The sequence below is a fragment of the Lissotriton vulgaris genome, unplaced genomic scaffold (assembly GCF_964263255.1).
Source record: "Lissotriton vulgaris unplaced genomic scaffold, aLisVul1.2 SCAFFOLD_1506, whole genome shotgun sequence".
Taxonomy (NCBI): Eukaryota; Metazoa; Chordata; class Amphibia; order Caudata; family Salamandridae; genus Lissotriton; species Lissotriton vulgaris.
The window spans coordinates 517,910-534,360 of NW_028254893.1; the positions used below are offsets into that span (position 1 = coordinate 517,910).

The 16,451-nt window shown below is 44.8% G+C and overlaps 1 protein-coding gene across 1 annotated transcript in view; it reads right to left on the minus strand.

Moving 5' to 3' along the window:
* Positions 1 to 16,451, minus strand: part of LOC147659378 (endonuclease 8-like 2) — a 146,483-nt gene that overhangs the window by 69,042 nt on the left and 60,990 nt on the right. Inside the window, exon 3 of the mRNA XM_086951787.1 lies at positions 5,521 to 5,861. Coding sequence (XP_086807913.1) covers positions 5,521 to 5,861 — 341 coding nt within the window. The remainder of the gene's footprint in view (positions 1 to 5,520; positions 5,862 to 16,451) is intronic.

Sequence of the window (16,451 nt, forward strand, 5' to 3'; positions counted from 1 at the left end):
TCTCACAGATGGCTAGAGTCAAACGAATCACTTCAGACAAAAACACACTTAACATCAGACTTGATGAAATGGCAAATAAATTCACATCCAGAGGTTATCCACAAGCTCTACTAGACGAATCCAAAAAGAGGATAGACCAAATTGGAAGAAAACAGTTATTAACCAGCAAAACCAAACCAGAACAGACAAGAACAGTTGTAGTATCCAAATACTCCATTGCGAGCAAGAAATACAAACAGGCGATAATGAAACATTGGACAATTCTCAATATGGAACCTGATTTTAACCAATCCTTTAGAGAACCTCCGATTTTTGCATTTACAAGAGCTAAGAACTTAGGAGAAATTCTACAACAGAAAGCTCTGGATAGCACATCATTCACAGGAACAAAACCCTGTTTAAACTGTGGGAATTGTAATAGTGTGATTCGAGGCAACATAATCAGCCATCCCTCCAAAGGTTACCCAATAAAATTGAGAGTGAATGCGACCTGCGAATCAAGCAATTTGATTTATGGAATCAGATGCCCTTGCGGCAAGATTTACGTGGGGAAAACCGAGAGACGCATCAAAGTGCGATTAACGGAACACAGATCCAACATACGATTAAAGAATACCAAATCAGCATTATCGCTGCATTTCACAGAAGAAAGTCATAACGTCTCACAAATTAAATTCATAATCCTGGAAACAGTTCAGAAAATTGAAGGGAGAAACAACAACAAATACCTATTGATGAGAGAGAACTATTGGATACACAAATTGTCTACCCAGAAACCAATGGGGTTAAATGACAGAATTGAATTTGCATGTTACCTATAAAATTATATCAATTGCTCATATTAGACTGTATCTTGTGTATACTGTGTGCTGTTCACATATCCAACAGACACTTACACTCACATATTACCTTCATTCCCATTAACTTTACCTATGGCTCATAACCCTAATCCCCACAACACCAATGCGAACCTCCTTGGTTCGAATCCCGACCTTTTCTCGATATTCTTTTTGAGGTAATCTATATATTTTTTTAGAAAGTCTGCGTTATTTTCCACAAACATCACTGATAATTAAGTGATATATTTTGTTCTGGCCAGAACACCATATTAACGTGCACATCCAGTTTGCACGCGATCACCGGTGAAACTCCGTTTCATATTCTTTCTTCTATGAGTGTGACGCGTTATTCGTCACATGACCGGAACTTTCTGTTAAAACAACAAACACACGGCTGATCCATGTACCAGCTCGTACCTACGAGAGGACCCACGTGGAACCGGCATTCCCACTGAACAGAAGGTTAGTTACAGAGACGTTTGTCTCTGGCAGCGCGAACTTTAGACTAGATACGGACATGGTGCACAGATGCTAGAACCTTGTTCTTTTATTTGATCTTTTTACAGGTTTCCTCACCATTGGAAATCCCAGACATGTGAGTCTGTACAAACCCTTATCACCCATATTTATCGTTTAGACACATTGCATGCAGTTTAGGCCGTCACGTTTTACCATGTATTCACTTACCTCACCTAAACCTTTTTAAATTGCGTTTTTCACCACAATGTGACTGTTTATGCATATCACAACATTGAGCTTATTTCTGACCATAGTTATTATTTCTGACAGTGTCGTTGTCCCTGATGAAGGGCATATTTGCATGCCCGAAATGCATTGGATACACCGAGATGACAATGTTTGACATGATGATAAAAATGCCAACAATCATTTAAATGAAAAAGGAAAATGATATGAACCGCATCTAATGATTACAAATAAATGATCAATGAATGAATTGAATTACAGTGTGGAAGTCTTCTTATGATATGGAGACAATGTTCCGAGTGCCTATGAAGGGATGGTTCTAGAGTACCTTTAGACCCACAACTTTGACCTCATCCAAAGAGAGTCAGAGGTGTTTTGTGACAGCCAGGAGAGCAGACTCCATACTATGGCCTGAGCGAAAGCCATTCTGAGAGATGTCCAACCAGTTGTCTTCTTCCAGAAATCTGGCAAAGATGGAATAGACGCAAGTCTCTGTCTTTTTAGCAATCCGTGGGAGGAGAGATATCAGGCGATAATTTTCCAGCTTGGCTGCGTCGAGGGTGGGATTCTTAAGCAAAGGCATCACCTTCGCTTGCTTCCAAAAATTGGGGACTATCGCACTGCACAGAGAGTTGTTAATCACATGTCTTAGAGGTGACAACAGCAAAGGTAACAATATCATAAACTGGTCAGGTTTAAGAGGATAGGAGGGGGAACTTGATTTGATCTTGGAACACACTAACCGTAGCTCGTCCAAGGAAACCTGCGGGAAAGAAGCCAAAGTATGAGCAGGGGACGGACCTGGAGCCGGGTGGGATCTCGTGGCAGTCTGAGTGAGGGCTAGATAAATGTTCTCAACCGGGACCCCATGCAAAAAAGCCAGTCTATCTCAGCCAGGCATGTCATCTGAGTGCCACTGACAATGCAATTGTCCTTACTAACAAGTTGGTCATATCAAGTGTGCAGCGAATGGTGAACTCTGCTGCATCTCTGCCATCAGCAGTAGCTTGTGACATTATGGCTCAGGCATCCTCAGTACTTGCATAACACAATCCCAAACGTATGGGTGTATCAGCCAAAAGTCAAGCGGTGTTCACCGACCACAGAGCAAGGCTAGAAGAAGAGAACATTCCCTTACCAAAGAGGTCCAACCTCTTGGATTCCCTATCCAGTGGTGTGGTAGGGAACGCACCAGGGTGGACTTTCGACGTGGAGGCCTGGGTAATCAGGCTCTTGGGGATGGGGTGCTAGGTGAGAAAAGCTGGATTCCCGGAGGAGAGTGATGGCGGCTCTGAGAGGGTTATTCCTGGCTGTAGTGTCTTGACTGCCACTGAGGGTAGCCGCCCGTCTCCCCACCATAGGCCCTTCCTCCGTAGTCCCTAGGAGAAGAGACCAGGCTAGAGTTTAGGGAGATGTACAGACCCCTGGCATCCACCAGTTCCTCATACCAGTTATCATGGTCCCGCTCATGGAGGCGATAATTACATGGATCCTCAGATCGTCCCCAATCATACTCCGCTCAGGGCCTGTCGAAAAAGGAAGGCCAAAGCTCTGGCTCAGAAAATCAGGTTCTGGCCAGCGCCAAACTCTGCATTGGACACTGCTGGTCTGGCTCCGTATTGGAGTCTGGTATGATGATGGGATCAGCGCCACCAGGAATGAAGTTGCTGGAAGGGGATGCGGGGAAGGTTGGGGTCTTGTGATCAGAGTTGTCCTGAATATAGCACAGGATCCAGGAGGCCCAACTGGCGCAGAGGGCAGACTCGCCACTGGAAATCCAGTGGAGGGACCCACCAAACAAATGGGGCCCTTAGGCACTCCAGAAAGGTCAGTTGTTTTTCTAAGACACAATCATAGGCAATCGATATACACACACACATATACACTCTCAAACACATGCTTGAATAGGAATATATGTTCTCCGACGAAACGTTAGTGGACGTTAAAGTACATGTAGCAAAATGAGTGCTCTGTGACAATAAAAAAACATTACTTGCGGGATTAAAATACAAATTCAAATCATAGATATTAGGATTATGACGCCCAGCTCATCCTCTCCCTCACGAAAAACCCCAAAGACACCAGACTTCGCTTCCAGGAAGGAATGAAAGACGTTGCAGCTGGGATGAGCAGCTCCAGCCTTCAGCTTAACTAGGAGAAGACTGAGGTCCTCACTCTTTGTCCCTCCCCTACCGCTTGGGACAACACCTTGTGGCCCCCGCCCTCGGAAACCCCGACCCCTACTGACCACGCCCAGAAACTTGGCATCAGCCGCAACTCCTCCCTCACCATGACTCGTCAGATCAATGCTGTTGCCTCCACCTGCTTCAACTCCCTCCACATCCTTCGCAAGACTTTCAAGTGGATCCCACCCGAAGCCAGAAAGACCGTCACCCACGCACTCATAACCAGCAGACTCGACTACCGAATCTCTCTATGCTGGAATCAACAAATCCCTGCTAAACAAACTCCAGACCATCCAGAACAGCGCAGCCAGACTCATCCTCAGTACCCCGCGGCCCAAGCACATGACCCAACACCTGTGAGACCTCCACTGGCTCCCCGTAGAGAAGAGAGTAACCGTAAAGCGACTCGCCCACGCCTACAAATCACTCCACAAACTCGGATCCAAATAGCTCAACAAATGTCTTTCAACGTACCCAAAAGATGCCTCGGCTCTGCCGACCTCGCCCTACAAAAACCCTGCGCATCCGCAGAACCAGAACCGGTGGAAGGTATTTCAGGATAACCCAGAGCTACCCCTCCACCCCCACTGCCTCACAGGTGAGTAGCGCGCTTATAATTCCCTGATTGATTGATGATAAAAAACACAAACACTCTGCTTAGTTTAGCTTCACTGACATTGACCTCTTCCCAACATCTTAAAAGAAAGCCCCATGCTCCAGAGATTGTAATACCTACACTGCTGCTGCGGGAGGGATGGGAGCGGAGACATACACTAACCAAGCAATGCTGGTGATTATGGCCTGTTCTCATTCAGGTTGGGGAAATGAAGACTTCGAGAAAGCTGCACTATCTTGGAAAGACACGTTGTCTTGTGTGCTGTAATCGTAACACATTCTTGGAAAAATATTGTTCTTAATTTTAAATCCATTTAAAGTGATACATTTTTAAAAAACATCAATTAACAGGCAGACTTTATGAAAAGTACTATTATTTGTTTTTCTTATTTTAATATGAAATAATTTTCCACTATTTTAACTTGACACACATTTATGACTATGACGACTTTCTGGCTAACTCGAGTTTATGGCACAGCTTCTTCAGTGAATTATGCAAAGGGTTGTTACATTATGGCATTGGTGGACACTTGTTCAGTTCCCAAAATCTTTCCCAACCAAGAACTCCCTTGCGTATTATTCGTGAAATCTCGAACACGGAAGCGAAGTACTTTTCTGCAGCTTGGAACAAGTTCCTCCTGCTCCTTCTGCTGAAGCAGCACCGATTGAGAGTGCAAAGTAGCAAATAAATGTAACATGTATTTTTAAGCCAAATTATTTGTGCGTTAGTATGAAGTTATGAAAATATCGAAAATGTGTTTATAGAAAATGGACTATCGCACTTTTCCCCCAATATCAAAGTGGAATAATGTTCTGTTGGTGCGGCACAAGCAAATATATTTTCTGCTTTGCAAAATGTTTTGGTTAAAAAGCATCTATGGCACATGTTCAAGTCCAGGGAATAAAGGGAAGAATTGTTGTAATATGCGGAATCCATCGAATGAGACTAATTTAATGGCAGATGTGCACAATGTGCAGGAGCAAAATGCTGTCACTCAAGCTCAGTAGAGCCATTGGCTTAAGTAGGCTGGACCGCTGCCCCATGTGGTGGTGGGCATGACAATTTAACTGACCAATGGATGAAGAGGTTGGATTCAAAATCCCAATTTGTAAGCATATACATTTAAAAAAAAAAAAAAGAAATTGCCAGAATTCGGCAGCAGTTCATTAAGTACCTGGGTATAGGGTCTTTCCAGTCTCCTCTCTTGTTAGCTTGCCTGGTTCTGGCAAATTCATTGGCCCGAATGCTGCCATACATCCCAAAATGAAAGCGCAACCATTTACAAGTCGTCATCTCCCTGGCGAGCTCATTGGATGCCCTATTCTTGATGGTTTGATTTGTTCCTGGTGTCTCAGACATTTCCTGATCATTATCTTGCAGCATCACACAGTTTCGCTGAGGGTGCATGGTGCCTTCTGAGCTTGGGCCAGCTTCCAGGTCTTCACTAGGAAGGTCATCACTCGTTGCTGATCCCAAATCTGAACCGAATGCAAGGAACAAATTCTTTCCATGGACCTAAAAGAGAAACTGTATTTTTGACACAAGTCCAATTAGGTCACGTTTGATTGTTTCTTTAAGTTATTCTTTCTAGTGCCAACACACTTTCTAAACCTATCCTTTCAACACGGCACAAAACAGTTTCTTACCCAAGCAAGACGCTATGGAAGGATCTTTGAGAAGTTAGCCTGGCATATGGTGTCCACTAGTTCTAGTCGGCACCTTGCACCAGTCTAATCGACCCTTATTGATGGTGGTTGTAAAGTCAACCTTATAGAAAGCTATCCTAGTGGTAGCATGGACCAGCAGTCATCAGGCTAAGACTTCAGAGAGCGTATTAGGCAAGTTGTTTTACCAATTATAATCCCTTGAGTACCAAATGAAAGGACACCACACAAGGTATATATCAAATATATGTATTTATTCTAAACACAACCCCTCTCTACTCTTTATGAGGTCAGAGGTAAAAGTACAATACAAGTTACTCAATTAACATACAATAAGTTGCACAGTATACGTTATGCCCTAGGGGCCTCACAAACAATATACTAAAATAGTGGTATAAGAATCACGACAGAATTAGAAAGCAGGCCTGGGACCTGTGGAATTGCTGGGGCTACTCTAAACCACAGGTTAGGAAGTAGGAGGCCCACGGGAGACGCGTGCAGTGTCTAAACACAGCCGAGGGTTGCCATTGACTTTTTATGGGAAACAAAGAAGTTACAAATTTACAATTTAAGGACACTTCCAGATGGACTACGATGGAACCCTTTTAAACTAGGACTCTTCGAGAGTCAAGACCCACATGATCACCGGGACACTTCGAGAGTCAAGACCCACATGATCACCGGAGTACTTGTGTTACCTATGCACCGGCTTCCCTGGGTGAGGTGTCTTTTCGTGTTGACTTTTGGAGTTGTTTCCAATGGAGAGCTGCAAAGAAGTGCTGCAGGCGACCAGAGGAAAAGTGTCCGGGGGGATCCAAAAGTGGATCGAAGAACCGTAGAACCTGAAAGCAGAAGGGACAGAGTCTGGGTCACTTGCCAGTGACCAGGGCAGCAATAGAAATATGCCACTAGATGTCGGGTGATTTCAGGTGAAGATGTGAAGTTTGTCTCTTCAGCCACGAGGACCAGGAGGCGTTGACCGGGAGCAGGATTCAAGCTGTCCCATGAAGGATCTAGTTGACTGTAGTGTCGGTTCAAAAGAAAGTCTTCGGGGAGCTCACTATCCAATGGACTAGGAACCGCAAAGACACGTCAAGCTGAAATGCAAAAGCGGGGCCCACGGGTCACTCGTGGAGTGGGGGCCTCTGAGCTTCGGTGCAAATGGTGCTCGGGTCTGGGGCTTCAAGCACCCCAATGCGCAACTTCGAGTTACCTTGTGAAGTGAGTGCAGCTTGCAAAATGCAGGATGTCCAGGAGTTCCAGTCCGCCACGGGTCTCAGCTTTGCTGTCAGCGAAGGTCGGGTTCAGAGATGTCTTGAAGTCCGTGTCCTGTGTCGCAGATTGTTCAGGATCCGGCGGGAGCCTCGAAAATGCAGACCGGCAAAGTTGCTGCTGGTGCCTGTTTGAACAGGGTGGTCACTCCTTGACCACAAGGGAGATGTCTTCCCTCTTCCAGTCGAAATGGAATGTCGACGGTCCAGGATTTGTGTTTCAAAGTTTCGCCCAGGGTAATCTAAAGTCCTAGTGACTGGGTTCCTATACTTATACTAAGTTTAGGGGCTGGACTACCCTTAAGGTCCCTCCTAAGGGTGGACCTGGGAAGGGGTGGTTACACCCCTTTCCCTTTGTCCAGTTTTGCGCCAGAGCTGGGGCAGAGTGCCCCAGCATCCGGCTTGAACTGCAAAATGCATGGAGCACCTTGTGTGCCCCAGGCAGTGTCTGGAAAGCATTAGCTAAATGCAGCCCTCCCTGCCCCATTGGGGGTTACCAACCAAACCTCTGTCGGCGATAATGAACCTTTATACAAAAGCGTGGGTACAAGTAAAGAAAGGAGACAGATGCAGTATAACAAGCAAGATTCCAACATAAAATGGACTAAAACAGGGGTGTGTGTTGGCCCCTTGTCTTTTTAACATCTATACTGCTGACCTTGAGAAACACCTCCAACAAGTTCGAACCAACCCCACTAATTTGGGCAACACGCCAATCACTAGCCTTCAATATGCAGACGACATTGTTCTCCTTTCTCAAACACCTATAGGCCTGCAGCGATCAATGGCCCAACTAGGAACATACATGATAACAGCCCAACTAAAAATAAATCACAAGAAAACAAAAGGTGCTATGTTTTTCCAAACATCGGAAAACAGGGTCAAAAGTAAGCATGACTGAAAATTCGTTCCGCTTGGGAAATTTGCGGATTTTCCGCGAATCTCGCGAAATTGCGATAAAATACGCGAATCAGCGGGACAAATTTTCAGCCAATGACTTACAGGGTAAAAGCAGCAGGTGCAAAAGTTGAAGCTAATTTTTTGTAACCTTTTACAAAAGGGTTACAAAGAAATTAACTTCAACTTGGGCACCTGCTGCTGTAAGCCTGTAAGTGCTTCCTGGCGCCTCGTTGCCTACTTGCAACTATTCTCTGACCCTGCTCTGACCCTTGAAGCAGGGTCAGAGAATAGTTACAAGTAGGCAATGAGGTGCCGGTCACGAAAATTAAATCTCAACAGGAAGCACCGACAGATATAAAAACAAGCATTTGCAATGCAATAGGTCTCGCATTAGGAAAGTTTGAGCTATTGGTCTTGTAAATGACAATTCTTTTTATTTATGTGTTGGTTTTAAAAATAGCGAAATTAATAGCTTTGTCATTTACAATGCCAATAGTTATAACTTTCGCAAATGTGACACCTATAGCATTAGTAATGCAACATGTTTTGTATTTACGTGACTTAGATGTATTGATATTACAATGGCTTTTAATTTTTAAAAATAAATAATGCTTAAATAAAAGTGATTTTATTTATAAAGGCAATAGCTTAAACTTTTGTAAATAACTTTTGTGAAGATTATGTTCAGTGTATTTTATTGTGACAAAAATCCAAGAACAGAAGTGAAATATTAACATCTTTTTATGACATTTGTAATGAAGCTTGAAACATTGAGAGAACATATTTGAACCAGTTGTTGTTAAATGGTTGTGCAGATTGATGTTGGGGTGGCGCTGAGTGGTGCGGTGGTGATGCTGTGGTGATGCTGAGTGATGCTGGGGTGGTGCTGAGTGATAATTGGGTGGTGCTGAGTGGTGCTGTGGTGGTGCTGAGTGATGCTGTGGTGGTGCTGAGTGATGCTGTGGTGGTGCCGAGTGATGCTGTGGTGGTGCCGAGTGATGCTGTGGTGGTGCCGAGTGATGCTGTGGTGGTGCCGAGTGATGCTGTGGTGGTGCCGAGTGATGCTGTGGTGGTGCCGAGTGATGCTGTTGTGGTGCTGAGTGCTCCTGAGTGATAATGTGGTGGTGCTGAGTGATGCTGTGGTGGCGCTGAGTGATGCTGTGGTGGCGCTGAGTGATGCTGTGGTGGCGCTGAGTGGTGCTGTGGTGGAGGTGAGTGATGCTGTGGGGGTGCTGAGTGATGCTGTGGGGGTGCTGAGTGATGCTGTGGTGGTGCTGAGTCATGCTGTGGTGGTGCTGAGTCATGCTGTGGTGGTGCTGAGTCATGCTGTGGTGGTGCTGAGTCATGCTGTGGTGGTGCTGAGTGATGCTGTGGTGGTGCTGAGTGATGCTGTGGTGGTGCTGAGTGATGCTGTGGTGGTGCTGAGTGTCGCTGTGGAGGTGCTTTGTGATGCTGTTGGGGTGCTGAGTGGTGCTGTGGTGGCGCTGAGGGGTGCTGAGTGATGCCGTGGTGGTGCTGAGTGATGCCGTGGTGGTGCTGAGTGATGCCGTGGTGGTGCTGAGTGATGCCGTGGTGGTGCTGAGTGATGCCGTGGTGGTGCTGAGTGATGCCGTGGTGGTGCTGAGTGATGCCGTGGTGGTGCTGAGTGATGCTGCGGTGGTGCTGAGTGATGCTGTGGTGATGCTGAGTGATGCTGTGGTGGTGCTGAGTGGTGCGGTGGTGGTGCTGAGTGGTGCGGTGGTGGTGCTGAGTGGTGCGGTGGTGGTGCTGAGTGGTGCTGTGGTGGCACGGAGTGGTGCTGTGGTGGCACGGAGTGGTGCTGTGGTGGCGCTGAGTGGTGCTGTGGTGGCGCTGAGTGGTGCTGTGGTGGCGCTGAGTGGTGCTGTGGTGGTGCGGTGGTGGTGCTGACTGATGCTGTGGTGGTGCTGACTGATGCTGTGGTGGCGCTGAGTGATGCTATGGTGGCGCTGAGTGATGCTGTGGTGGCGCTGAGTGATGCTGTGGTGGCGCTGAGTGATGCTGTGGTGGTGCTGAGTGATGCTGTGGTGGTGCTGAGTGATGTTGTGGTGGTGCTGAGTGGTGCTGTGGTGGTGCTGAGTGATAATGTGGTGGTGCTGAGTGATGCTGTGGTGGCGCTGAGTGGTAATGTGGTGATGCAGAGGGCAGAAAGGCACTAAAAAGCAGCCTAACAAAGGGCAGAAGGACAGAAAAACAAGGGAAAAACAAGTCTAACAGAGGGCAGAAGGGCACAAAAAACGAGTCTAACAGGGGGCAGAATGAATCCCGCCTGTTTGTCCACGAAGATGCCACTGTTTTGTGCAATACCTCTACTCAACTGGAGTACTTTCTACTGTCTAATCAGTAAGTGCTCCCTCGTTGGCTAAATGTATAGGGGCAGATTTACAATAACTGGCACATCCCCAGGGATGCGCCAGTTATTGTGCGCCGCAGCTCCGCCACCCATGGTCCGCCGCATTTACAATGCGGTGCACCATGTGGCAAAAACGGCACAGATGCGTCGCGCATCTGTGCCGTAAAAGCAGCGCATTGCTGGAGCTGCATCGCAAGCGCGACGCAGCTCCAGCAATGCTCTGGGGGGCCCTATCTCCCCAATGCTGCGTCAAGCCTTGCGCCTGCTTCGCGCAGGCGCAGGGTTTTGACGCAGCTTTGGCCTAAAACTGACTGAGTGAAATCTTGTAGATTTCACTCAGCCACTTTCAGGAGGCGTTCCTGTGCAGGAACCCCCTCCCCTCCGCCGGAACGCCTCCTGATGGCGCAGGGCTTTACAACATGACGCATCTCTCAGATGCGTCACGTTGTTAATACCCAGCACCATGGCGCATCTTTTGTGCTGCCACTGTGTCACAAAAGTGACGCAACTGCTGCGCAAAAGAGGCGCAAGCGGCTTGTAAATCTGCCCCAGGGTGCACTATACATTTACCCAATGAGGGAGCACTGGATTAGCCAGTAGAAATCACTCCAGGGCAAATCGCAAAAAAATCCGTGTTTTCACAGGAAAATTCGCGATTTCGCAGATTTTTTTGCGATTTCGCGGGGAAATATGCGAGTTCGCGGAACGCGAATTCGCAAATTTCGTCCATGCTTAGTCAAAAGGTAAATTCATCTGGAATCTAGATGGCAAACCAATATCCCAGGTGAATTCCTACAAACACCTAGGGTTTCAACTTGAACACAACCTCAACTTTAACAACCAGCTGAACAAAGGAAAAACGAAGGCAAAACAACTCCATTACGCCTTTAAAATTCTAAAGAGGAATTTAAAAGGCTGCTCAACGGGTCACCTGTTAAAGGTAATTGCAGCAAAATTCATTCCAACTATTTCATATGGCTCAGAACTGATGAATACAAAAGATGCAGCCGCTTTGAACCAAGCCCAGTCGAGTCTTTTTAAGAATCTATTTTCAATTCCACGATACATCTCTCAGCCTCAGATTCGATTGGAATACGGGCTCAAAAACCAAAAACCAGCCCGACAAGGAGTGGGGGTCAAATATTACTAGCGGATGAGCCAAGCAGAAAAAAACACCTTAGCCCTTTCTTGCTGGGCAGAAATTGAACAGCAAGCGAGAAAATAATTCCATCGTCAGCCTTTTAAAAGAATCACTTGCAGACCTACACCTTGAAGAAGCCTGGAATACAATTACCTCTTATTCCGTGCTCAAAAAAGTGGCGAACACGGCTGCGAAACAACTGTCTTTGTTAATGGATAAAACGGCATTTGCAACAAAAAAACATGCATGGGCAGTGATTCAATCGTATCAGACGCAGAAACCACAACAATACTTGTCAGAACACTTCTCACACCACAAAAAGCACTACCTGATGATGCTACGGTTGGGGCACTTCCCCACGAAGGATCTGACCCCGAAATGGAAACGCACATGGCCGACTAAAGAATGCAGACTGTGTACACAGGGAGATGAGACACTACTTCACCTCCTATGCATCTGCCCTTCGCTTTTAGAAAGCCGGAAAATCAGCCTTCGAGAGTTTTTTAGGAAAAAAGAATTAAGGACATGCAGAGCTCCTGTCATAGAAAGCCTGGGAGGCCTGTCAGTGTAACGTTCCTGCAAAGCGATCACGTTCTTGGATATGGCAGCCAAAGAACTAGATAAATCACAAGAATTAACGTGAGTGGCCCTCACAAGACAGAGTAACTGGACCTCACCTTTTGATGCACTAATTTTTGATTGTTTCCAAAACGAAATATCCTAACCTTTTAAATGCCACTCTGACTATAAGCATAACATTTCTTATTTGTAATTTTAATGGGGATTGCGTAATGATAAGTATTTTTTTTTTTTTTTTTACCTCTTTGCATCTTTTAAATCATTGTTTTATTTACTGTGTATAACGTGTTTTTACAATCTTTTACGATTTTTTTTACAAAATCAAATAAAAGTATCATTGACTGACTGACACTGTATCTAAATGTGTTCTAATATTAGATTGTAAGGCGGAGTAGGTTCCAAGAATGTCTGTTGTTCCTAGCATCTTGTTGTGGGCCGACGCCAGGTTTTGCCTCCATTAAAACTACGCTCCCTGCCCCAATACACAAAAGCCTGTCTGGGGAAGTCAGGGCTCGACAAATCTGAAAAATATTACTAGTCCTGCAGGTCTAGTACCTTGTAAAATCTCCTCGACCTAACAGTATCCTACTTGACCTCCGTCTCTAAAAGCGAAGGAAATGGGATAAGATAACAGGATTTAAAGGCATCTTTATTGCTCATTTGCTTTGTAAGCAATAAAAAGGCCTTTAAATCTTGTTATCTTGTCACATTTGCTCCGTTTTCAAAGACGGAGGACAAAAGTTAGTATGTTTTCCTACTCGCCAGAAAGGGCGAGTAGGACCTAAAAATAGCTCGACCTCATAAAATTTACCTCGCAAACGCGAGCAGTCGAGTGGATTTGTCAAGCCCTGGAGGTGCCAGCACCTCCTTGGACAGGAAGCCTATTGTCCAGGCCTCCCCTGCCAGAGTTTTGTCCAGCAACAGGAGGTCAGACTCGTGTCTGTGGCAGCAGCATCCATTTTGTGATGCTGAGGCTCTGTTTAACTTTAACCAGGTAAACCAGTAACTAGTCTTCTCCCTCTAGAAGGGTGGAATGCTACCCCAGCCGCCAGGACTGGAAGGGGCTAGTATTCCAAAGTGTTCAACACCTTACACAACATGTTTTGATAAAGTCAAACCAAAGTTAGCATTAACCGCAAGGATTATAATGCACTTAAGAGTATAGGGTATGGCTATATCATAGAACAGCTATAAGGAGATGGTTCCGAAAGCTGCAGAGGGGCTCAGCTCATGCTAGGGCACCCTCTCACATAAAACCAAGCACTCTGCCTCCAGGATTCTTAAGGCCTGGCATAGGAGTGACATAGGTGTATATGTGTCTATATAGATATAGGTATACTATATCTAAGTAAGGGGTGATTTCACCACCTTACCCAGGCTGTGTGAACAGACCTGTGTTGTCAGTTTGGAAGGCAAACCATGGGTGTCACAATACATGCTGCAGCCCCTGGTAGGCCTAGGGTGCACCTATGCCCTGGGTACACTCTATACAGGGGCTCACAAGGGTAACCCAGTAACCAATCTGGTATGTACCGTAAGTACATGGTATCAATTTAGAGAGAAAGCAGATAGACTGGGGCCCTGAATAGCAGGGTCCGAGGCCAACTAAGTAGAAAACCAGCAAAACACCAGGAAAAAAGTGGGGGTAACCATATAGTCAGATATCCACCTTCCTACAGGATCGACTATCGTTTTTAAAGCCAAATTACAAATCAAAACAGAAATAATCGACAAACGAAAAGCATTAAGATAGCTGAGCAAGGATATCCATCACCATGAAAATCCATGTGTAGAGAGAAGTTCAGAAACTCACCTTCGGATACTTAAATTCATACCCTCTTATTCTTCCATGGCCAATGTAATGACTACTACTGAGTGGAGGTAAAACAACAACTATTTATATTGCCCTAATATACTTGTACATAAACATTAATGGCTAGATTTAGATCAACAATAGTACAATATCTATGTGTTCACAGCAGGTTTCTATTGAAGTTATGTATGCCAGCATTGCTTAGATTTAATATCCCTATGAATTTGTCCGTAGTTCAGATGCACTGGTGTCAAACTGAGGAACATGAGAGACTAAAACATTAATTTTAGGGCACGCTTTGAAGAGTTTCTGAATGCTAATGCCAAACATGTCACCACAGATCTCTAAATGCAGAATTATATTCTCCTTACCTCTACCTAGAGCTTAATACTGAGCATAAACAGTTTCATTCATCCCTAGTCATTAGGATCAAGCAGTTGATGTACCGCAATGTGACTTGTACTGATTAATTGAAGAAAAAAAAAACAGAAAGCCAAGACCAATTCATGTTTCAAAAATTGCTACAAAAATTTCATACTTAACTGAATTTCTGATTGTGGGTATGTGATATTTGCAAAATAGTTTTTTGCTGACTTTCAAATTTGCCAAGTTTTCAAAAAAAAAGTTGAAAATATTATGCAAAAGGTTTGCCTTGCAGTTGATACTTATAACAAAACCGATCATTCCGCATGGAAATATTGCAGGAAAAGTAACTCAAACAGTTGACGCAAGCCTCACCAATAGAACCACTGTTTACAATTAGTTCAATTGCATTCTAACAATTAACCTTCCCCAGATAGATCCTACACTCCTAGGGTCTAATAATGTGCTTGCTATCAATCATCCTTCACCTTGTTGTTAGTGTAGTCAACATTCAGTTAGGAAAATAACTAAATAACCCCCTTTATTCCAGCAGATCTTCAGTTTGCATTCAGTTCGATACGAACAATCAACATTCCTCTGATAGATCACATGATTGTACGGCCTAAAATGTGCCTGCTATCAATTATCCCTCAACTTGCTGATAGCACAGCCAGCATCTAGTTACAAAAATGATCAAAGAACCCCCCACCCCCTTTCTCGACAAGGATGTGGCCAATTTTAATAGATGGATTATCAATGCCGTTGATTCTATGTTGCCGCTAAAACCTCAGGTGGCGAAAAGAACTAAGGCCCACATGCATCAATCTCGGCTTTTGCGACTTCTAAATTGCGATGAAAAGCGATTCGCAATTTAGAAGTCGCAAAATCCTATGCATGATTATTTTTGAAATATTTATGCAATTCGGTAGAAATCGCTATTTCTACCGAATCGCATAAAAAATGCGATTTTGAAATTGCGAATTCGCAATTCTCATTCCTTCCTATGGGCCAAAAGGCCCATAGGAATGAATAGGAATTGCGAATTCGCAATTTCAAAATCGCAAATCCTGATTGCATTTCAAGGGTGGTGAGGGGGGTTCAAATGAACCCCCCCTGCACCCCTGAAATGTATTTTTCGCATCATGTTGCACACACACATGTCCTAAGGACATGTGTGTCCGTAACATGAATGCTTTTTAAATGCGTTTTTTGTGTTAATTACACTTTTTGCAAATGTACCGAGTAGTTCAACTACTCAGTAAATTTGTCCCTCTAATTGCGAATTCGCAATTTCAAAAGTATTCATGCATTGCTTTTAGGAAATCGCAAATTTGCGATTTCCTAAAAGCAATCGCATTTTTGGAAATCGCAAAAATGTTGCGATTTCAAAAAATGCTTGATGCATTCCAATAAGCATTTTTGGAATCGCAAACGGACGATTTTAAGGAATCGCACCGTTTGCGACTCCAAAAATGCTTGATGCATGTGGGCCTAAGCCCTCGTCCCCTTGATTCTCTCCCTCGTTAAGGGAAAAGAAGAGCCGATGTAAAAATCTGGAGCAAACATGAAGAAAGTCCTATTGCCTGGAGGCCCAGGATCATAAAGAAGCACAAGCACTACTACATTTCAGAAAATCTTCTTGTAGAGCTCAGAGAGAGTATTCCTCCTCTCCAATCTCGGTGGCTTTAAACACTTCACACGAAGCATCCAAAATTGATTCTTTTCTTTCACCGGAAGCCACAAAAAGTAATTTTGGTCCTTCCTGCGAACTCTGCAATGACATTTTTTGAAGACAAAATTCAGAAAATGTATGCAACCTTCGCTATAAGAACTGTACCTGAGGCACTGGTAAACACCACGCCAACTGAAAGTCATCTACTCTAATTTTCTCATGATTGCAGAAGACATTTGAAGGAACTGGACAAGTGTAAATCTGGATCCCCAGCAGACCCTGGCCCTCACCGAATCCTAAAGATGATCATCTCCACCATCAATCCTGTGCT